This window comes from Dreissena polymorpha, chromosome 14 (genome assembly GCF_020536995.1).
Source record: "Dreissena polymorpha isolate Duluth1 chromosome 14, UMN_Dpol_1.0, whole genome shotgun sequence".
Taxonomy (NCBI): Eukaryota; Metazoa; Mollusca; class Bivalvia; order Myida; family Dreissenidae; genus Dreissena; species Dreissena polymorpha.
In genome coordinates, this window is record NC_068368.1 from 2,585,761 (window position 1) to 2,610,709 (window position 24,949).

Below are 24,949 nucleotides of genomic sequence, written 5' to 3' on the forward strand. Positions count from 1 at the left end.
GTTTTACTGTATCTTATTTCAACATATTTTATCATAGATGAGTGCACCACCTTGCGGGTGCAGACCGCTCATCTATTTTTCTTTTAAAGGTGAAGGGACCTATCTCAATACTTCAATCACAAAGGAGGGAGGGGTGGGGTGGACAGGGGTGTATAGTGTGGGGGTGTGGTCATTTATTACATTAGAGGTGTATAGTGTGGCTGTGTGGTCATTTATTACATTAGAGAGGTGTATAGTGCGGCTGTGTGGTCATTTATTACATTAGAGAGGTGTATAGTGTGGGGATGTGGTCATTTATTACATAATCTTCCAAAATATGAAAAAAATGCATTTTTTTTATTTATTTTTTTTTTTGGGGGGGGGGGGGGGGGTATTCTTGGGTGGGATGGTTGGACAGTATTAAAAAAAATAAATATTTTTGCTTTTTAACCATGTTTCAAAAAAAAATTGGGGGGGGGGGGGGGGGCGGGGTATAGTGTGAAGGTGTAGTCATTTATTAGATGATCTTTAAAAAAAATGGAAAAAAAATAAATTTGGGGGGGGGAATTCTGGGGTGGGTATGTCAGGTAAGAGTTGTTATGTCAAAGTATCAATCAAATCTTATCATAAATAAAGAAGTTGTGGCAATTTTATCAAAATTTAATAATTTGACCTTGAGAGTCAAGGTCATTCAAAGGTCAAGGTAAAATTCAACTTGCCAGGTACAGTGCCCTCATGATAGCATGAAACTATTTAAAGTTTGAAAGAAATAGCCTTGATACTTGTCCTGTACTGTCCCCTTATGATAGTTTGCGAGTGTTCCAAGTATGAAAGCAATATCTATGATACTTTAGGAGTAAAGTGGACCAAAACACAAAACTTTATCAAATGTTCAGTATAAAGGGCCCATAATTCTGTCAAAATGCCACTCAGAGTCACATAACTTTGCCTGCACAGTCCCCTTAAGATAGTTAGTAAGTATTGCAAGTATGAAAGCAATAGCTTTGATACTTTAGGAATAAAGTTGACCTCAACACAAAACATAACCAAATTTTCAATTTTCTAAGTATAAAATGGGCACATAATTCTGTCAAATTGCACGCCAGAGTTATCTTACTTTGCCTGCCCAGTCCCCGCATGATAGTTAGTAAGTGTACCAAGTTTGAATGCAATAGCAATTATCATACAGTATCACATACATTTGGATTAAGTGTGATTACTATTCAAAGGTTACCATACTACAGTTTATTATCTCCCGCCATAGGCGGAGGGATATTGTTTTGGTGTTGTCTGTCCGTCCTTCCATCCGTCAGCAGCCATATCTTGGAAGTGCTTTGGTTGATTTTATTGAAACTTGGTATGAGTATATATATGGAGAAGAGGATGATGCCCACCAAATGGCATTGTACACCATCTGTTAATAACAGAGTTATGGCCCTTTGTATCTAGAAAAAATGCTTTTTTGAGTGTCAAATATAACACATTTGTTTCCAGAAGCATATTGGCAGGGGATGTCAATTCGACGAATTTGCTTGTCACTAGCTTCTATCATCGTGAAACACTACAAGATCCAGTGGGAAAAAAATACTGATACCTTCTGTGGAAACCATGTCGATATCGATCCAATTGCCCATTTGAATAAGACTTAGTTCAAAATTATGTCAAGGCCAAGGTCAAAATGAGGTAATGTGATATGAGTGTGCTGAGGGTCCAATTAAATTTCAAATAACAAGTATTGATTTTAATCAAACATGCATGATGGGTTAATAAAGAATTTGGACATTCCGAATTAGCCCAAAACAAAAAGTAGGTTAACTATATCATCAGCATCAAAATGTGGACATGTTGAGTGTTCATAGATAACATCCAGGCATGTATCAAAGTTTTGTAGCAAATCGTATTGATGTTAAACAAAACTTATCAGAATGGGTAAACCAAGAATTTGTGAATAAGTCTAAGTCCAATGTAAAGGTCAAAATGAGATCAAATGATGTGGGTGGGGGTTAAGAAAAATAGCATCCATACCAGTATCAAAGGTTTGCAGGAAGCATTACTGATGTTATACAAAACCTGTCATTTAGGTTAACCTAGTACAGATGGACACAAGATGTTATATGAAACCTGTCATTTAGGGTTAACCTGGTACAGATGGACACAAGATGTTATACGAAACCTGTCATTTAGGGTTAACCTAGTACAGATGGACACAAGATATACGAAACCTGTCATTTATGATTAACCTAGAACAGATGGACACAAGATGTTATAAGAAACCTGTCATTTAGGGTTAACCTGGTACAGATGGACACAATATGTTATAAGAAACCTGTCATTAAGAATTAACCTTGAACAGATGGACACAAGATGTTAAAAAACCCTGTCATTTAGAATTAACGTTGTACAGATGGACACAAGATTTTATACAAAACCTGTCATTTAGGGTTAACCTAGAACAGATGGACACAAGATGTTATACAAAACCTGTCATTTAGGGTTAACCTTGTACAGATGGACACAATATGTTATACAAAACCTGTCATTTAGGGTTAACCTGGTACAGATGGACACAAGATGTTATAAGAAACCTGTCATTTAGGGTTAACCTGGTACAGATGGACACAAGATGTTAAAAGAAACCTGTCATTTAAAATAAACCTTGTTAAGATGGACACAAGATGTTCAAAGAAACCTGTCATTTAGGGTTAACCTAGTACAGATGGACACAAGATGTTAAAAGAAACCGGTCATTTAGGGTTAACCTGGTACAGATGGACACAAGATGTTAAAAGAAACCTGTCATTTAGGGTTAACCTGGTTCAGATGGACACAAGCTGTTAAAAGAAACCTGTCATTTAGGGTTAACCTGGTACAAATGGACACAAGATGTTAAAAGAAACCTGTCATTTAGAATTAACCTTGTACAGATGGACACAAGATTTTATACAAAACCTGTCATTTAGGGTTAACCTGGTACAGATGGACACAAGATGTTATAAGAAACCTGTCATTTAGGGTTAACCTGGTTTAGATTAACACAAGCTGTTAAAAGAAACCTGTCATTTAGAATTCACCTTATACAGATGGACACAAGATGTTAAAAGAAACCTGTCATTTTAAATAAACGTTGTACAGATGGACACAAGATTTTATACAATACCTGTCATTTAGAGTTAACCTGGTACAGATGGAAACAAGATGCTATACAAAACCTGTCATTTAGGGTTAACCTGGTACAGATGGACACAAGATGCTATACAAAACCTGTCATTTAGGTTTAACCTGGTAGATGGACACAAGATGTTAAAAGAAACCTGTCATTTAGAGTTAACCATGTATAGATGGACACAAGAACAATCCAACTTACTGAATGGCATATTGATATATGACTTGGCATCAGTTGAAAAAACAAAAAACAAGTCACATTATAACATTGGAGAGAAAAAAACTAACCAGAATGTTAATTTATGATCACAATTATTTGAGCTCTTTTACCATTTACAAACATACTTCAAAAAATAATACCAGTTCCAAGTGAACAGTTTGAAGTTCGTAAGGTATTAAATAACAAGTACTGACTGATAACACTAGAAACTAATAATACAAACAGATCTTAAATAAATATTGAATTTAAAACATCACAACATTGTTTTGGATACACAGAACATATGAAATGTATATAACATGCTAAAATTAGGTGAAAAAGCCTATAAACATGAACTACGAAATTAAATGACTACAAATTGTGCTATAAAGGAACTGAAAGGACAAGAAAACTTAAATCAAAATGAGAAATGATGGTCTAATCATCTGAGGATATGAAAGTCTTTTCTGTTACAAAGTACAAATGACGAGTCAGTATATAGACAGACGCATAAAATAAAAAAATATTTGTTTAACAGAACATTTCAAGCTGATACCACTGTTTCCACCGTAACAGAGGGCTCGAGCACTCAGCCATTAATCAGTTTGCTGAGACAAAAGAATACAGAAGATCAGAGTTTTCATTGCGGGCAAGAACACATGAAAGATTTCACTTGAGGCCCGACATTCCACAAAAATACCTTTCAAAAGGATAACAAAAATCTTCCTAATGAAGATATTTGTAAGAGGGACACTGTGATTCTCAAACATCCTTTTCACAAGAATAAATACAGGCATACAATTCCTATAGCACATAGATTGTTCAGATAACTGATCCCAGACAAGCAGCTATCACAGTATGTGCCTCACACATACACAACATACATGTTTTCATAATTAATAGCATACAAATCAACAAGAGATGTGTTTGTCAGAAACACAATGCCCCCTATAGCGCCGCTTTGAAATACAATTTCAATATATTATTTGGCAGGTTTAGAAATAATGTCCCTTTTAAAGCTAATTACTTCCCTTGGATTGTAACTTTTGATTTTTGACCTTGAAGGATGACCTTGACCTTTCACCACTCAAAATGTGCAGCTCCATGAGATACACATGCATGCCAAACATCAAGTTGCTATCTTCAATATTGCAAAAGTTATGGCTACTGTTTAAGTTTTCGGGCGGACTCACAGACAGACAGTTCAAATGCTATATGCCACCCTACCTGGGGCATAAAAATACCATTTTCTGCATATATTGTAATGAAAATGCCAACACAACGAGCCCTTTACATACAGTGTTTTTGTCCATGTCTAAAAAATGGGTCCTGGTATGTGAAAAAGGGGTTTAATGCACATGCGTTAAGTGTTGTGTTAGATAAGCATAATCACTTTCCACCTTAACTTGATTTTTGCTATGAAGATTTGCTATGCGGACTACACAGGTTAATCTGGGACAGTACTTTACGGACATGCATTAAACCCCCTTTTCACACAGCACGGCTCATGTGTAAACCAAATTGTGAACCCTTTGGCTATTTTAGATGAAGATGGCACTTACCATGAAACTATTAAGAGGTAGACGATGTTAACAGCATGATAATCAAAGGAGGTATAACCTTCACATGGAGACTGCTAATGGTTGCTACAGAGTTCATACAAAGTTGATCCCCAGTTGCTTACGACATCAAATTACCATGACCTCAAGTTTCTATGGGCCTTAAAACAAATATGGACCATAGTTTCAAAGCTCACACCAAGAAGACTCTAATTTTCTAAGAAGGTCAAACAAAAATGACCCCCACCCTCAAGTCCAATCAAGGTATTCCACTGTTGTAATATACAAGAACCTAAACACTTATGATGCTCGCCAATTGACAACAGAGTTCAATATAAAAAGCCTAATTGCTAAGGACTGAAAAACAAAGATGACCCCCAGTTTCAAACAAGTTCAAAATACATACACTTTATTGCTAATGACTTATAAAGATGATCCGAATTTGCAGAGAGTTCACTATACATACACCTTATCGCTATGGAAAAGATGATCACTAGTAGCTTAGCAGTTCAAATGACTATGACAGCCAGTTGCTATGGACATTACACAAAGCTGTTGCTATGGCGTTCACCCTGTGGTGACTTTGCATGCTAGGGTGTTCAGGTTGCTAGGGTGATCACACCGAGGCGTAGAGGTACTCTGCTGTGTGTCACAATGACTCGTCACTCTCCACAGCTTGCAGCATGTCGTCGGGATCCATCAGAGACGAGTTGCTTCCAGACGCATCAATTCCTGGCATGTCTGAAGTATAAGAATATAATTTTTGTTTAAAAGTTTGCAGACATGTTTTATGTTTTTATGGTAATTCACATTATGGCTGTCAGTTGGCCTTCTAAAATTTTTCAAGAAATGCTGGTTTATCAAAATTTATGCCAGTAATGACAATGGTCCAACTTGAATCAATAGTAGTTCGAGAAAGGTTGAGATTATTTACTAAGTATTCTAAAGCTAAATACTTACTCAGTATTCTAACAGAAAACAACTATTGCAAGTAGCATTACCTAAAAAAGATGTTAACTATATTATCAGCTATAACAATTTTTTTATTTTCATAAAGGCAGGCTTGTAACGCTTTTTTAGTATGCCCCCCTTCGAAGGAGAGGGCATATATTGTTATGCACATGTCGGTCGGTCGGTCCATCCACCAGATGGTTTCTGGATGATAACTCAAGAACGCTAAGGCCTAGGATCACTGTTGATCATGACTGGCAGATGAACCCTATTGATTTTCAGGTCACTAGGTCAAAGGACAAGGTCACAGTGACAAAAAACGTATTCACACAATGTCTGCCACTACAACTGACAGCCCATATTGAGGGCATGAATATTTTACAAACAGCCCTTGTTCTACAATATCATAAAACAAGAAATCAGACTCGCTTGGACGCACTACCAATCTAAATGCCTGAAAGCAGTTGTATCCCATTTCCCACCTGATTCACTGAGTCTGGCGAGGGAGTCATCGTCGTCAGCGTTGATACGTTTCTCAATGGCCTCTTTGATCTGGTTGTTGAGCCCCTTAGGGTCCAGGTCCATAGCCCAGGAGAAGTTCATGAGAGCCAAGTCTGTACTGCCCATCTTCTTGTACACCTGGGACATGGAAAACAAGCAAATTCGTTGAATTGATATCCCCCACCAATATGCTTCTTGACACAAAAGTGTTATATTTGACACTCAAAAAAGCATTTTTTTCAAGATACAAAGGGCCATAACTCCGTTATTAACAGATGGTGTACAATGCCATTTGGCTTGCATCATCCTAGTATCCATATAATTATATACTCATACCAAGTTTCAATGAAATCCGTCAAAGCACTTCCAAGATATGGCTGCGGACGGACGGAAAGACTGACAGACAGACAACGCCAAAACAATATCCCTCCGCTGATGGAGGGGGATAATAATGTGAACAGCTGTATACCTGCCTACTATACCTGGGACATTGAAAACAGTGTGTAGAGCTGTAAGTAGTAGTAACAGTGGGGGTGTTCACATGAAAGTCAAGATGGAGACGTTCATGCAACACAGGTATTTTTATAGCCTATATTACTTTTGTTCAACTTTTAAATGAACCTTACTTTCAAGTCATATCAGTAAGAAAGTGATAATTATTTTGTATTAAAATACTCTTAATATCTCGACTTTACTTGCTGCAAATTTTGTTAGTGGAGCTGTAATTAGGTCATCCTGCTAAGAAATTTTGTGAGTAAAGTCGAGATATAGAGTGAATATTAATACAAAATAAATGCTGGTAACCTTCTTGCTGATATGGCTAGAAAGTGAGCGGACTTTAAAAATTAATACAAGGTAATAAAGGGTACAAAGCACCAGCAAAACCAATCTTGACTATCACATGATTTCCCATCTGAGTAAACAAAGGACAATTGTATACCTAGGACATGGAAAACAGCGTGTAGAATTGTAAGTGTTGGTAAACAAAGGCTGTTACAAAGGCGATGTGAAAAACAGGATTTTGGACCTAAATGAGCCATGTTCTGGGAATGCTCAATGCCTGCGCAGTCTGCACAGGCTAATCACGGATGAAACTTTCCACTTTAATGGTATTCTTTGTTTAAATAGTTTCTTCTTAGCAAAAATCTAGTTTATGTGGAAAATGGTGTACTTCATTAGCCTGTGCAGACTGCACAGGCTAATCTGTGACAACAATTCGCAGCACATGTATTTACCAAAGTTTTCCCAGAAAAACTCAAATAATAATATGACTAAAAGGTAAATACTTAATCAAATATTCAACTTGTTATGTATATATGTATATCTGTCATGTTGGTGATTACAATAGTCAAGTAGAATTGCAGTTTAGGCTCCGATAAGAAAGGACTTCAAACATCAAACTTAAATGAAACACCTTGTTAAACCACTGCACTAGCATAATATTTTATTTTGGCCGTTCTGTGTGAAAAGTGGATTTAATACCTGTTCGTTAAGTGTCATCCCAGATTGCGGAGGCTAATCTGGGATGACACTTTCCGCCTTAACTGGATTTTTGCTAAGAAGAGACTATCTTTTAACGAAAAATACCATAAACGCGGAAATTGTCATCCCTGATTAGCCTGTGCACACTGCACAGGCTAATCTGGGATAACACTTTACGCACAAGCATTCAACCCCTTTTTCACAGAGCGTGGAGTCATTTGTTTTTTAAGATAATTATCTTATTGATTTTGTTTACAACTGTGACATACTAGTAAGCACTCACAAATACTTCACCAAACAATTGTAATAGAAGACACTATTCAGCTCTGCAAATATTCTTGTACATTTTAAGGAAAAGATATGAAAATACCACAATAGCCGTTAACAAAGGCTGTATATATAAGTTTCTCCCATAGACACTTACCTTTCCTAAAAGGAAGTAAATTAGAGATTCTTTTGGTACAATTCTCTTCAATTCCTCGAGTTCTTCTAATGCCTCCTGCAATAGAAATGTAAATGGATGTTGCTAAAATTGTTTTGTAAAATGTATGGGTTTCATCATAGATCAGTAGCACATCTATATTTTTCCATATGCAAGTATTAATGTCCAATTAAAAACTGAGTTTAAAATTATTAGTAAAACTCTGTTTTAATTCAACAGTGATCAAAACAACAACACCCTTCTTAATGCTTAACAATTTCAATTTTGTTTTAAAATGAAAATCAATAGGGGTCATCTGCAAGTCATGATCAATGTACCTATGAAGTTTCATGATCCTAGGCCTAAGCATTCTTGAGTTATCATCCAGAAACCATCTGGTGGACGGACCGACGGACAGACGGATGGACCGACCGACATGTGCAAAACAATTTACCCCCTCTTCTTCGAAGGGGGGCATAATAATTAGGTTATGGTAACTAACAGTTTCTCAAATCAATGAAGTAACCGTAACTTACAGATTCTCAAATCAATGAAGTAACCGTAACTTACAGATTCTCAAATCAATGAAGTAACCGTAACTTACATATTCTCAAATCAATGAAGTAAACGTAACTTACAGATTCTCAAATCAATGAAGTAACCGTAACTCACAGATTCTCAAATCAACGAAGTTACGGTAACTAACAGTTTCTAGAATCAATGAACACAAAACTGACCCAGAGCCCACTATGGAAGGTGTTACACTCCCATCCATGCATACTTACTTTATGTTTCTGTTTGCCAAAGAGAATGGTTGCCTTGTGGAACTTGCAGAGAGGGTTCTTGGGGTCAAGTGCTATGGCCCTGTCCAGTGTAGCCAGGGCCTGTTCAGACTTCTGCTGGGCATACAATACCTAAAATACAAGCAGATACATTACCTGTTATTGTGCACATTAACCCTTTACCACTTATAACACCTTTAGAAAATCATATTGAATTCAAGTCCTTTCTGAATATATTAAAGTTTGAAAGGCTTCATTTCCAACCCTAAGATAATGACGAGTAGCAAACAGCAAAAATAAATTACTTGCAGGCTGTCCTGGTTTTATGCTGGTTGCAAAAGCCATTTTCACTTTGCTTCTGATGGCAAAAAGGTTATACAACTTCTATAATGAAGGGTTGTGTGGAATACTGTTGTAAAAGCTGAACATTTCTATTTAACATAACAATTCAATTAGCACAAATGAAAAGAAGTTCTACATCAGCAGTTATACTTGCAGTTTTTCATCCATATTGGGTGCAGCGTCTAATCCAACAAAATAATGACCTAAATCCACCACCCTTTTCAAAACTAGAGCTTTGTCACAAACGTGACGAATACACCCACATGCCGCATTGACATATAATATTTTGCATGTTGTCTACACAAAAAACAGCGGACACCATGCTCAATTTTTAAAACGCACTAAGTGACCCCTTGACCTAGTTTTTGACCCAGAGAGGCCCATGTTCTAACTTGGCGTTAAGATCATCTCCATAAAACTTCTGACCAAGTTTGGTGAAGATCAGATGTAAACTACTTGAAAAAGAGAGTGGACACCATGCTGAATGTTAAAAAACACACTAAGTGACCCTGTGACCTAGTTTTAGGCCCGAAATGGCCCATGTTTAATCTTGTCCTAGAGATCATTTAGATAAAACTTGTGACCAAGTTAGGTGAGGATTGGATGAAAACTACTTGAATTAGTGAGCGGACAACATGGTGAGGTTTAAAACGCACTAAGATACCCCGTGACGTACTTTTTGATCGGCATGACCCATATTCAAACTTGACCTAGACATCATCTAGAAACAACTTCTGACCAAGTTTGGTGAAGATTGGATAAAAACTACTTGAATAAGAGAGCGGACAACATGCTGAATAATTAAAACGCACTAAGTGACCCTGTGACCTTGTTTTTGACCCGGCATGACCCATATTCAAACTTGCCCTAGACATTATCAAGATACAACTTCTGACCAATTTTGGTGAAGATTGGATAAAAACTACTTGAATTAGAGAGCGGACAATATGGTGAGGTTTAAAACACACTAAGTGACCCTGTGACCTAGTTTTTGACCCGCATGGCCCTTGTTCGTACTTGGCCTTACACATCATCTAATTACAACTTCTGACCAAGTGTGGTGAAGATCGGATTAAATTTACTTGAAATAGAGAGCTGACACCATGCTCAATGTGTAAAACGTAATAAGTGACCCTGTGCCCTAGTTTTAGATCTGGCATGGCCCATGTTCGAACTTGGCCTTCAGATCATCTAGATAAAACTTCTGACCTGAATAAGAGAGAGGACACCATGCTGAAAGTTAAAAAATGCACTAAGTGACCCCGTGACCTAGTTTTCGACCCGGTAAAGCCCATGTTCGAACTTGGCCTTAAGATCATCTAGATACAACTTTTGACCAAGTTTGGTGAAGATCGGATGAAAACTACTTGAATTAGAGAGCGGACAACATGCTGAATGTTTAAAACGCACTAAGTGACCCCGTGACCTAGTTTTTGACCTGGCAAGGCCCATGTTTGAACTTGGCCTTAAGATCATCTAGATACAACTTCTGACCAAGTTTGGTAAAGATCGGATGAAAACTACTTGAATTAGAGAGCGGACAACATGCTGAATGTTTAAAACGCACTAAGTGACCCCGTGACCTAGTTTTTGAACCGGCAAGGCCCATGTTTCGAACTTGGCCTAGACATCATGTAGAGACAACTTCTGACCAAGCTTGGTGAAGATCGGATGAAAACTACTTGAATTAGAGAGCGGACACTTAATACGGACCGACAGACGACAGACCGACAAGTTCACTCCTATATACCCCCCTAAACTTCGTTTGTGGGGGTATAATAAGCATTTGACACACAAGGATTATTATATTCTTGGTCTTTATAAATACAGATTGTTTTATTAAAAACACTGATAATCTTTTAGTTTGATCCTCCTTATTCTTAAATATAAGCCTTCTTTGTATCTGTATGACCCTTAATGTTAATACATGACACAGGGGGAATGTATCAACCTGCGCATGGGGGCAATTTTGAGGTATAGCATGGTCATAAATTCATATCATTGTGTTTATTGCAAACAAATTTCTTGTCAACAAACACTTTTCATATTTACAATTTAATCAGGAAAAGGCAAATTAAGCATGTTAGTGTAAGTCTGATGCTATAAATAAATCAACGGCATTAAAAAAGCGCGTTACTTTGTTCCCTCCCACAGGACATTAGTTTCAGACCTGTACAAATGTACTACCTTAGAAATATTAAAATGTATTGCATGTATATACCCCCCCCCCCCCCCTCCTCGAAAAAAAAATCTCATTGGATTTTAATTGATTTCAAAATCAGCCCTGGTCGGCAAAAAACCAGATTTCCATAATAATCGGAAAATTGACACCCCTGCACAATTTATACCTTAAATAATGCTCATTATTTTTCCTAGCCAATAAGTAAAAATATGCCAGCAAATGCACATTGAAGCCTTTTATTAAACTAAATTTTGTAAAATAACTTTAAAACATTGTGCCGCGCCAGTATGGGTAAAAAAAAAGAAAAGCAAAATGCAAAAGTAGTGTTTTCATGTCCATGCATAAGTAGATGCTTCACTGGTATATTAACAAGCCACCCTCAAATCTAAAATATATTTAAAGTTAGAAATATGGCCCACATTTTTAATATCAGTTGAGAAGAGAAACATTTACTTTATTTACAGCCAAAGCTATGTTGCTACCTAAATTCTTCTTTGATTTAAACTTAAAAATACTTAAATTTTCTTCAGACATGAACGTTTGATACAAATTATAAAACAGTCCAAACAATTTTTGAAACCACACAAAAATGTCCTGAATATTAGTTTGACAAGCGCCAGTCAAATTAAAGGGGCAGAAAAAATTACAATAAGGTAGCAGCTATAATACTGCTCTGTGACCCTGTTTGAGTACTTGATTCCACCATAGTAAAATGGCAACTATTTTTTTATCCGACAGTTATAAGTAGTAGATAGTTTTTTTGGCTTGAAATCTTTTTCTTTTATTTTTAAAAAGGGTTGCCTGTAACACATAATAAGGCAACTCACCACTCCGATGTTGCAGAGCAAGGCAGAGCTCTGTGGGTTGATAGACAGAGCCTTCCTGTAATGGATCTCAGCCAGTCGGAACTTCTCCTGCTTGAAATAGATTAGACCTACACCGTACCTGAAACACAATAATGGAACAAAGTGAATGGCAAGATGCAAGTACAGAAACGGAAAAAAGGGAAAAAAAGAGATGCTTTGATTTTTTTTTGATTTTTTTGTTTGTTATTACATGTATATCCCTTAAAAAAAATTACTTCCCTTGTGAAAATGATCTGTACTTGCTAAGTGATAAATATAAATAATCTCCCTTTAAAGCTTGTTGCTTCACTTTGATTTGATTTTTGACCATTGACCTTGAAGGATGACCTTGACCGTTCACCACTCAAAATGTGTAGCTGCATGAGATACACATGCATGCCAAATATCAAGTTGCTATCTTCAATATTGCAAAAGTTATGGCCAATTTTAAAGTTTTCGGACGAACAGACAGACAGTTCAAATGCTATATGCCACTCTACTGGGGGCATAATAAAACCCTGCCCATCAGAAAGTACAGATCAGACCAAGATGTGGAAATTTATATCAAAATTTAAGATTCTTAAAGCTTGACCAACATTTATTGCATTTAAAACTAAATTGAGGACTTTAAGACTGTCAATGTTAAATGTTGTGAGAAGAAGTTTCTGCTTTACATCAGTAATGTTATTGGTAATCTTCACTAAATGGCATGCACCATTTTCTGTAGAACTGTTTTGTTTACCACAGGGCGCAAAAGCCCACTGTTGGAGTGCGACTTTACATAATTGTAGTTACTGGGACCGACTCTTATTGACTTACCAAGCATTGTAGTGTCTGGGACTGACTCGTATCGCACTGCGGAAGCATGCCATTGCGTTCTCAAGCTCCTCTGTGTACACAAACTCATGTCCCAGCAATGTGTACGAGTACGCAAACCAGGGATTGATCTGAAAATAGGCCAAGAGGGGCATATTTGACCTTGTGATCAAGTTATAGGCCAAGAGGGGCATATTTGACCTTGTGATCAAGTTATAGGCCAAGAGGGGCATATTTGACCTTGTGATCAAGTTATAGGCCAAGAGGGGCATATTTGACCTTGTGATTAAGTTTTTGGATTCAAATGACCTAGATTCAAACTGGAAAATTTGTCGTCTGCTAAAATGTCTTCTGCTGAAATTCTAAAATTAGCATTTTCTTCGATTTTTTTCAAAGAACACCAGCAGAATAGCAAACAGTTTGGATCCTGATGAGACGCCACATTCTGTGGCGTCTCATCTGGATTCAAACTGTTTGCAAAGGCCTTCAAAATTTGGTTCCAGCACTGAAAGGGTTAAATACTGTCATGATAAACAGTCTGATCAAGTTTCATCACAATTTAGTCATAAAAGTGGCTTCAAGAGGGAATACAATCTTTTCCTAAGACATGATCTGGTAACCTAGTTACTTGATCTGGTAACCTAGTTACTTGATCTGGTAACCTAGTTACTTGATCTAGTAACCTTGTTACTTGATCTGGTAACCTAGTTACTTGATCTGGTAACCTAGTTACTTGATCTGGTAACCTAGTTATTTTAAACACATTTCCCAGATTTGAAATTGGCCTCAATAGACTCCAGGTAAATATCTCGGCCTTGTTTTAAAAGATTGAGCAAAAGTTTGACCTATTGAGTGGTTACAAGCTGAGAGTTTATGACACATAACGAACAACCCTGGACACAATAGCTCACATTGAGAACTCAGTACTTAGGTGAGCTAAAAACAAAGTTGCTTCAGTATACTTTATGATTTATTGCTTAATTGACGCCAACTTATGATGCATAGTGTTATTACAATGCGCCAGACACTTCTGAGTTAAACATCACAACTATAGGAGCAGTGAAAACTGGGCTTAATGCATGTGCATAAAGTGTCGTCCCTCATTAGCCTGTGCAGTCTGTACAGGCTAATCAGAGAAACCTCTTTCCACTTATAATTGATTTCTTCTAAGAACAGATCTCCTTGAAATATATAATGCCATAAACGTGGAAAGTGTTGTCCCTGATGAGCCTTTGCCGACTGCACGGGCCAATCTGGGACAACACTTTATGCACATGCATAAGCCCAGTTGTCCCAGAAGAGACTCGTATGATGATTTTTGCCATTTAGTCCATTCACATTCTCTTATTCAGAGAAAACAAAAGCTTATTGTTATCATTTTACCTGCATAGCCCTGTTAAAGAATTTGATGGCTGTCTCATGATCCCTCTGAAGGCTGAAACAGTTTCCTGTTGCGCAACATGCCTGAAAAATTCACCAAGCAAAGTTTCAACATTTAATATCTACTTATTGAACGGACAGCTATTTAGGAGGCTTGTGTTATGTTTATAGGAGGCTTGTGTTATGTTTATAGGAGGCTTGTGTTATGTTTTTAGGAGGCTTGTGTTATGTTTATAGGAGGCTTGTGTTATGTTTATAGGAGGCTTGTGTTATGTTTATAGGCGGCTTGTGTTATGTTTATAGGAGGCTTGTGTTATGTTTATAGGAGGCTTGTGTTATGTTTATAGGCAGCTTGTGTTATGTTTATAGGAGGCTTGTGTTATGTTTATAGGAGGCTTGTGTTATGTTTAGCACATGGTGCTATTTTAAGCAATGACTAAATGGTCTGAAGGAGGCTGAATTTCATATAGGCATCATCTCTTTAAACATCATAGCAAGGGCGCATGATGAACAAACAATCTGAAACCCATTTTAAGACTAAAGACTCAGAATAAATAATTTTCTTGAAAACTTATGGCTAAATCTATCCAGGTAAACATACTTTCTGTAGAATGTGTTATATAAAGTTTATTTGCATATTGCTGGATTTGTTTTCAGATGTCTTTAATTTCTTGTACATTTATCTATAAATGAATCATAATTGTTATATTTATGACAATAAATGAACCAGCCAACCATGTTGAAAGTAAAGGTCACACACTTCAAAGGTCAACCAATACATTTCCCACCACAGCAACTGTCCGTACCTCTGGAGAGTTTTTATCGATTCCCGTGAGCTCCTGCGCCAGTGAAGACAACTCAACCTCCTTCTGCAGGTGCCACAGTGTTGTGCTGTAGAATTCCATACCCTCGATCTGGTACGGCTCATTGCGCAAGATCTCCCTGAACACCTTCTCAGCCTGTGGATGAGAAATGAGCCTTATTTGGGGAAAACTGTGCTTAATGCATGTGTGTTAGTGTTGTACCATATTAGACTGTGCAGACTGCACAGGCTTATCAGGGATTACACTTTCTACTTTAATTATATTTTACAATTAACTCTTTCAGTGCGGGAACCCAATTTTGAAGGCCTTTGCAAACAGTTTGGTTCCAGATGAGATGCCACAGAACGTGGCGTCTCATCAGGATCCAAACTGTTTGCTATTCTGATAGTATTCTTTGAAAAAAATCGAAGAAAATGCTAATTTTAGAAATTAAGCAGACGACATTTTTGCAGACAACAAATTTCCCAGCATGCAAAGGGTTAAAATGAAGTCTGTTCTTAGCAAAAGAAAACGTTGACACTGATAAGCCTGTACAGACTACAAAGGCTGATCCGGGTTGACATTTTACACACATGCATTAAGTCCCTTTAGGCTGATCAGGGTTGACATTTTACACACATGCATTAAGTCCCTTTAGGCTGATTAGGGCTGACATTTTACACACATGCATTAAGTCCCTTTAGGCTGATCAGGGTTGACATTTTACACACATGCATTAAGTCCCTTTAGGCTGATCAGGGCTGCCATTTTACACACATGCATTAAGTCCCTTTGCATGCTGGGAAATTTGTCGTCTGCTAAAATGTCGTCTGCTGAATTTCTAAAATTAGCATTTTCTTCAATTTTTTTCAAAGAATACTATAAGAATAGCAAACAGTTTGGATCCTGATGAGACGCCACGTTCTGTGGCGTCTCATCTGGATCCAAACTGTTTGCAAAGGTCTTCAAAATTCGGTTCCAGCACTGGAAGAGTTAAGTCCCTTCTGCCCAAAGCTTGGCTCAAGTGGTTACAAGAGGTTATAGACCCTTCCACAGGTATGCTGATAATCCCATATTGCCAGTTTTTTAAAATGCTTTTTGCAACCTCTTTGCAAATTATATTGCAAAAGTAATTATGCATGCATTTGTTTTATTAATAAATTTGTTTTTCAAGGCATAACCAGATAATACAATCAAGAATTTCATGTTATGTGCCAGTATTTCAAACAGGACTTTAACTGCAGTTGTTGTGAAATATCAATCATTCTGACTTACCGTAATTACTCTATGTTTTCGGACACTCAAAGTTTTCGGACACCCCTGTTTTTAGCAAAAATGTTTATTTTTCGTGACTCTTAATTTTCGGACACACGAGTTTTCGTCCATAATTAATGTCTCTAAGTTTTCGGACAGTATTTACAGCGCTATTTTACCAAATGTCGGTCCTGTTTTCGTTATCTAATGACACTTCGATCACGGGGTTTTACAACCGGATTAACATCATAAAACATTGCAGGTGCATGCCTGAGGGCAACGGACCATTACATTTGCGTTAAAGGGTAAATAACCTTGTAAACCGGTATTAAACAATGGTTTCGCCCGATAGCATAAGCGTTATGACAATCACCAGGGGTAGGGCCGATTAGCAGCTCAATTATCTACCGCAATGGTACTACCCATTCTCAGTAAAATAACTGTGACAAATACTAAACGTTTCAAAGTTTGGTGCACCCTATTGCAAGTTTTACGAACAATGGAAGGTGTTAGACAAGAAATATCGGAAATGAAAAAACAAAGAATTCATAGTTTGCTTATTTATTGCGTTAATTACAGGTTCGTACTAGCGAGTATCAGTACATCAAATGCTCATCTTTGAACTTGTTGGTCAAAGCACAACCTTGTAGTAACTTTCTGTCAAATAAATTAAGCGTTTAAAATTATTTGAAATGCAGTGCACACATATATAACTGTAATTTATACTATACGGCATGGTATTTTACAAGTGCGTGCTATTATCAGTAGTGGTTGATACAATTGACGCTATTTTCGGACACTTCAATTTTCGACTCTAAGTTTTCGGACACCTGTATTTTGTGAGTATTTTTCGTATCTAAGTTTTCGGACACGAAAAAATTTAATTATTTTAAAGTGTCCGAAAACATAAGAGTTATTACGGTAATTGTTAAGGGACTTAAAGAAAAGAAATATGGCATAAATTGTTGAATGCTGTATGTATTACACATTTCCATTAACCCTTTACCCCTTATAAAAGTTAAATTTAATAAAGACCTTTCTTCCAAAATTAAACTTTTAAAGGAGCTATTTCCAACCCTTAGATACTGATGAGCAGCAAATAGCATAAAACCTGAACAGACTGTGAGTTACTTGCAGGCTGTTCTGGTTTTATGCTGTTTGCACATATCCAAAAGTGTAGCCTAGTGGAAATTTCTTCAGCCAAACTGGCCAGATTGCAACCATTGTCCAATTGCTTAGTAAGCCCTTATACCACTTAACCCTTTCCACTCAGAAGCAAAGTGAAAATGGCATAAAGCCTGAAAAGTCTGCAAGTAACTCTCAGTCTGTTCAGGTTTTATGCTGTTTACTGCTTATCAGTATCTGACGGCTGGAAATGATGCCTTTTAACGTGAATCTTGTAAAAAGAGGTCTTTAATTAAATTTAACTTTTTAAGGGACCACAAATGCATCAAAATTCGTTTCTAAGGTTAAACCAAAAGGCCCCTCACACACCTCATGGTACTCCTGCAGCTCAAACAGGGCCCGTCCAATCTGTGACAGGACCCAGCCTGTGTTCAGCTGATGTGGGGGCAGCTCATGGAACTGGTCGATGGCTCGACGACACTCGTACTGAGACAGGGACAGGTAGGCCTGGCCTAGGGACTGTAACAGGCTCAGGATGCCAGCTGGAGCAGTGAGACAGGTTGTGACAATAATAGCAAATATAAGTAAAAACATAAAAAAGTTTTTTTTTGTTTTTTTTATTAAATGGTAAAGACAACAAATAGCTAATATTAATTTTTTGGTGACAGATTTGTAACCAACAAGAGCAACGCATAACAGGGTGCCACACTTGGCTGCAAAAGCTGGTCTTTTTTTTTTAAGAGGTCTCAGTGACCTTTGACCTAGTGACCCAAAATGGGTGTGGCGTGTAGAACTCATGAAGGTGCATCTACATATGAAGTTTCAAAGTTGTAGGTGGAAGCACTGTGATGTTAGAGGCAAAGTTTAAGTTTTATATTAGAGGTCACAGTGACCTTGACCTTTGACCTAGTGACCCAAAAATAGGTGTGGCGTGTAAAAGTCATCAAGATGCATGTATATATGAAGTTTCAAAGTTGTAGGTGGAAGCACTGTGATGTTAGAGGCAAAGTTTAAGTTTTATATTAGACGTCACAGTGACCTTGACCTTTGACCTAGTGACCCAAAAATGGGTGTGGCGTGTAGAAGTCATCAAGATGCATGTATATATGAAGTTTCAAAGTTGTAGGTGGAAGCACTGTGATGTTAGAGGCAAAGTTTAAGTTTTATATTAGACGTCACAGTGACCTTGACCTTTGACCTAGTGACCCAAAAATGGGTGTGGCGTGTAGAAGTCATCAAGATGCATGTACATATGAAGTTTGAAAGTTGTAGGTGGAAGCACTATGATGTTAGAGGCAAAGTTAAAGTTTTATATTAGAGGTCACAGTGACCTTGACCTTTGACCTAGTGACCCAAAAATGGGTGTGGCGTGTAGAACTCATCAAGGTGCATGTACATATGAAGTTTCAAAGTTGTAGGTGGAAGCACTTTAATTTTAGAGCCAATGTCAAGGTTTAAGCACAACACCCGGACGGCGGACAATGAGGAGACTAATACAATACCTCGGGTTTTCTCCGAAAACAGCCGAGTTAATAAAATGTGTTCAATATCATACCTAAACTCCTGATTCAATGTGACAATTATAGTAAATATTAGTTCATTAAAGAGTGGGCATTGATTTTTATGGGTTGGAAACTGTTGAGAGTTCTACCTGAAACAGGAAAGGTTTGTAAAACATGTCTGACCCCTACTTGCAGCAAAGTTGCCTTGTGACCTTAACCTCTGGTTTCTTGGTTTGAAAATTATAAGGGGTCATTATTCGCGAAGATAACTTGAATAGAAATTAAATGATCTTAGGAATTCTCTAGATATTCAGTGGAATCAATTTGATATTTAACCTGTTGACCTCAAAATGAGTAGGCATATGTATGTTCACTCAAGTAACGAGCATAGAAATAGATATGATCATAGGACTAAAAGTTGTGTAAATATGAGTCGCGTTCTGAGAAAACTGGGCATAACGCATGTGCGTAAAGTGTCGTCCCAGATTAGCCTGTGCAGTCTGCACAGGCTAATCAGGGACTACACTTTACACCTAAATTGGATTTTTGCTAAGAAGAGACTTTCTTTAACAGAAAATATCATAAAAGCGGAAAATGTCGCCCTTGATTAGCACAGGCTAATCTGGGACGACACTTTATGCACATGCTTTAAACCCCACTTTCACACAGCGTGACTCATATTGTGCAAAAGATAACTCTGTCTCATGATACAAGACATGTGACCTTGACATTTGACCAGCAATGTAGCCTTGCACCAAATTTGATCGATTAAAATTTCAGCTTTTAATTGATTACAAATTCCTTATACATGTAACAGGGTGCAAATATTCATTGACCCCATGACGTGTCAACAATGCCAACTTGATTTATTCAACACTCCTTCGACTGAGAGAGTGCATTTTTCAGGGCTTAATATGAGACAAGTAGTACATATATATGGACTGTGCTCTGTAAAAAGGGGGTTTAATGCATGTGCGTAAAGTGTCCTCCCAGATTAGCATGTGCAGTCTGCACAGGCTAATCAGGGACGACACTTTTCGCTTAAACTGGATTTTTGCTAAGAAGAGACTCTCTTTAAACGGGAAACATCATAAAAGCAAAAAGGTTTGTCCCTGATTATCCTGTGCAAACTGCACATGCTTATCTGGGAGGACACTGTACGCACATCCAATAAACCCCCTTTTTACAGAGCACGGACCATTTTTAAGGCATTTTTAAGCACATGCTTCCGACCATATGAGCCATGTTAGGAAAAACTGGCCTTTATATGTGTATATAAATCCCCAAAAATGAACAGTATCTGCACAAGCTAATCTTGGACAATACTTTACACACATGCATTAAGCCCCATTTTCACAGAATGAGGGTCATATATGAACAAGAGATGTGTTTGTCAGAAACACAATGCCCCCTACTGCCCCGCTTTAATTTTTTTTTTTTGCCTTGAAAGATGACCTTTACCTTTCACCACTCAATATGTGCAGCTCCATGAGATACAAGTCTATGCCAAATATAAAGTTGCTATCTTCAATATTGCAAAGGTTATGGCCAATGTTAAAAGTTTTCTGACGGACGCACAGACTGACAGACAGACGGACTGACGGACATTTCAACTGCTATATGCCACCCTACTGGGGGCATCAAAAGAAGACCATGAGCTGTGAGTTTTACCAAGAGACTGCTGTTGCATCTGTGCCAGCTGTATCTGAGGTTGCTGCGGCTCCAATATGGTGATGGGCTTGCTGTCCAGTATTAGCTCCCCTTTGTGCAAGTCACTCAGATCTGACTTGGATTTGCTCAGGCGTGACTTGGTCTTTCGTCCCGCTGCCTTGGGACTGGAGAAGCGAGTCTTTCCTTGCTGCTTGTTGTTCTCCTAGAAAAATTGATTCACATATAAAACACTGTTTGTAGTGTTCACAAGTTTTCTTCATGATTTTGTATGACTGATTTACACTTTTTATTGAGAGATAGGGGCTAATTTAATTCCCAACCCATTAAGTCTATTGAATTAACATGATGGCAAAAATTACCCTAAAGCGCTCATCTCATTTCAAGGGTACACCAATTATCCCAGACAACTAAGACTTGGTGACCTAGTTTTTGACCTCACATGACCAAGATTTGAACATGCCCATCATGGCTCTGAGGTGCTCATGTGATTTCATGTTGTAAAAGGAAAACTAGACTTGGTGTTCGATTGTTTGACCCACATGACCCAGACTTGAACTAGGACTTGCCAGTGTCAAGATAAAAATTCTGACCTAGTTTCATATAGGTTAAACATGAATGAGGCCTCTTGAGAGTTCACAAAAAAAAACAAGATTTGTCATGGTAACCTTGTTTTTAGACACAGATGATCAAGATTATAACTCTGCCTTGATGTTGTCAAGATTAACATTCTGTCATAAAAGCACCATAAAACATAATGTCTACACTATGAGGCAAGACTAAGCCATTGTGATCCTTGCCTTTAACCCTTTCCCACTCAGGAGGTAAGTGGAAATGGCTATGTGCAAACAGCATAAAACCAGAACAGCCTACATCTAACTCGCAGTCTGTTCCAGTTTATGCTGTTTGCTGCTCATCAGTATCTTAGGAATGGAGATGAAGCCTTAAAAACTTCAATCTAGTAAGAAAGGTCTTAAATTAAATATAACTTTCTAAGGGACTTCAAATGCATGAAAATATGCATCTAAGTGATAAAGGGTTCATGACTATTGAGACACCTGGGACAATTAGCTGACAGTCTAAACCTTTTAAAAAAGTTACATGCAACAGGCTTCAGGATATCAGATGAACCAACACTGTGTGGAATTTATTTGACATGTCAAAGAAGGCCTTATATCAAGCAGGAAAAGATGGGGCATATCACTTATTATCAGGTAAAACTGTTTTAGCGCACCAGGTGAATTTGTTCAGATCTTGTTCAAGCAGATAGCATTCTATTTCTAGATTGTGAAATACACAAGCAGTTACGCGAGTCTAAGAATAATCACATTCAAATTTATACATTTTTACTTCACCATTAATCTACCTTACCATATTTATTAAACACCTTTGCACTTTAAAAACATTAAATACTAATGCCATTGTAATTAACTAACGAAGATCTCTATGAAAATCCTTTTCAGTATGGGTCACTCCACAGAACTTGATAAATAAAATGTGAGGGTATTCCAAACATCGGGAGCCTTTCTATCAGCCAAATACAATTTACCCTTGCTCTGGAAAAAGTGGACTTGATGCATGTGCGTAATGTGCCATCCCGGACTTAAATGCGTAGTCTGCACAGGGATGAAGCTTTCTTCATTGATTGTATTTTGTGTTTTAAGTATCTTGTTAGCCAAAATCAAGTTAAGACGGAAATAATCATCAATGATTAGTCTTGCGGACTGCAAAGCATGTCTGGGATGACACTTAGGTTTTGCCAGAGGAAGGCTCAAATGCATTGGACCGAGAACAAGTTTCAACGTTTTGATTGAAAGGCATTAAGCCCCTTTTTCCCAAAGCAAAGCTTAATTAATTTCAAAATATATTTGCAGAGAACATTACATACCTTGACAGAACTTGAGTTGGAGTGACTGAATAGACGTGAGCTTCTACGCACATTTGGAGGGTTGTTCTGAGCACTGGAAATACAAAACAGGCGTTTGGAACAAAAACAGGCGTTTAAAACAAAACAGGTACATATTCTTTTACCTCACACTGACCCCTATGAATATGCCACATATCTGTTTAACATGATAAATAAATCATTTTTCACTAAATACACGTTTTTTCAATCAATAAAGGAGAATATGAAAAAGGCAAAATACAGACTGATGTGGTATCGTTTAGCCTTCCTCACATGTACACAAATAAATGTTACATGTATTGAGAATAATAATATTGTATCAATATACATGTATTTCACACTTTAAGCTTATTAAAACCTTCAAAACCATAAAAAAAAAGAACAAGAAAGAAAGCACTTACTTTTGAGGATGATTCTCCTGTGTATTACTACCCGAATTAAAAGTAGGAGGCTTTGGCATAAGGGTCTGATTTTGGTTCATTCTTCGTGTTACAGGCTGAAGACATAAGAAATAAACATAATTATTTCAGAGCTGTGTTAACCCTTACCAGTTAGGTAAGTATTTTGACACATGTGTGGTCCCTTAGAAAGTTAAATGTAATTAAACCCTTTCCCACTTAGAAGCAAAGTAAAAATTGCTATGTGCAAACAGCATAAAACCAGAAGAGCCTGCAAGTACCTCGCAGTCTGTTAAGGTTTTATGCTGTTTGCTGCTCATCAGTATCTAAGGGATGGAAATGAAGCCTTTCAAACATGAATCTAGTAAGAAAGGTCTTTAATTAAATTGAATGTTTAAGGTCTACAAATGCATTAAAAAATACTTGTCTAGGTGGTAAAGGGTTAAGACCTTTCTTACTAGATTCAAGTTTTAAAGGCTTCATTTCAAATCCTTAGATACTGATGAGCAGCAAACAGCATAAAACCTGAACAGACTGCAAGTTACTTGCAGGCCGTTCTGGTTTTATGCTGTTTGCCATTTTCACTTTGCTTCTGAGTGGGAAAGGGTTTAAATGTTGTGCAAGTTGATTTTATCATAAACCAGTACAAATTTAAAGTCTTATTAAATTATATAATTTATTATAACATTTTAAAGCCTTATCAATTCTTTTGATCTGGCCCCCTACATCCCAAACCAGGGTACTGTACCGCACATGTACTACTGTGTACAGGCAAATCTCTGTTGTAGACACAATGTGGTAACCTTATCAGCTGAGAACATTGAAACAGTGCACTCTACCATTAAATGATTGGCCGAAACAAAATGTTATCGCAAACCACTACACAGACTGATCAATTGGAGACACCAGGCTTAATATCAATTGTGTCAGCTCACCAAAAAATATCATTAAAAATCATGGGGTATAATAAAGGTAACTTCTTTCTGAACAAATATAACAATTTAAATTTCTTGTAGTCAACAACTATAATTTTTTATAAGCTTATATAAAAATATATTTTAATAATACTTATCCTTTTAAATGAGTTTTGATAAAGCAAATTCACTGACTCTTCAAAGATATTTACAAAATAGTCCAAGATTTTTCACAACTGTAATTTATCAAGCTGAGTCACCAAACAGCACAATACAAAGACATACCTTCCTTGGAGCCTTGGACTCATTCATGGCTTCCGCAGGAGACGGCGTAATGAAAGAAAGCTTTGTCTTCATCTGATCACAGGTCGGGCTACCCAGTGACAGGATACCAAAACTGAAATTAGAAAACTTCACATTCCTAAAAATGTACCTTTGTAATTCTGTCTTACAAATTTTTTTAAGTGTATTTTTGCTCATTTCAAAATTTAACTTCTTAGTTTTGCTTCTAATTTTACATTACAGAGCAGCCACAATATGCCATGACAACACACTAACCAAACTAGAGCTACGGCAAATATCTCCCGATACAGCATATATTAAAATGTGACAAACTTTAACAAGGGCTGTTTGTAAAACATGCATGCCCCCCATATGGGCTGTCAGTTGTAGTGGCAGCCATTGTGTGAATACGTTTTTTGTCACTGTGACCTTGACCTTTGACCAAGTGACCTGAAAATCAATAGGGGTCATCTGCCAGTCATGATCAATGTACCTA

General features: G+C 37.3%; 1 protein-coding gene across 16 annotated transcripts in view; it reads right to left on the reverse strand.

Annotated features, from left to right (window-relative positions):
• Nucleotides 1-1,263: 1,263 nt before the first annotated feature.
• LOC127857749 (cell division cycle protein 27 homolog) overlaps nucleotides 1,264-24,949 on the reverse strand; it is a 32,698-nt gene continuing 9,012 nt past the window's right edge. Inside the window, exons 7-21 of one of the 16 annotated variants that reach the window (XR_008038614.1) lie at nucleotides 24,457-24,568; nucleotides 23,261-23,355; nucleotides 22,842-22,914; nucleotides 20,957-21,158; nucleotides 18,153-18,325; nucleotides 15,408-15,560; nucleotides 14,605-14,685; nucleotides 13,225-13,352; nucleotides 12,388-12,505; nucleotides 9,040-9,168; nucleotides 8,258-8,332; nucleotides 6,333-6,489; nucleotides 2,877-5,640; nucleotides 2,565-2,616; nucleotides 1,264-2,512 (exon numbers count right to left, since the gene is read on the reverse strand). Coding sequence is in view for 1 of the 16 variants with exons in the window: in XM_052394406.1 (XP_052250366.1) it covers nucleotides 5,549-5,640; nucleotides 6,333-6,489; nucleotides 8,258-8,332; nucleotides 9,040-9,168; nucleotides 12,388-12,505; nucleotides 13,225-13,352; nucleotides 14,605-14,685; nucleotides 15,408-15,560; nucleotides 18,153-18,325; nucleotides 20,957-21,158; nucleotides 22,842-22,914; nucleotides 23,261-23,355; nucleotides 24,457-24,568 (1,588 nt within the window). In the remaining 15 variants the exon portion in view is untranslated. Of the gene's footprint in view, nucleotides 5,641-6,332; nucleotides 6,490-8,257; nucleotides 8,333-9,039; nucleotides 9,169-12,387; nucleotides 12,506-13,224; nucleotides 13,353-14,604; nucleotides 14,686-15,407; nucleotides 15,561-18,152; nucleotides 18,326-20,956; nucleotides 21,159-22,841; nucleotides 22,915-23,260; nucleotides 23,356-24,456; nucleotides 24,569-24,949 lie in introns of all 16 variants that reach the window. The other 15 variants (XR_008038613.1, XR_008038612.1, XR_008038615.1 and 12 more) reach the window with 15 other exon arrangements.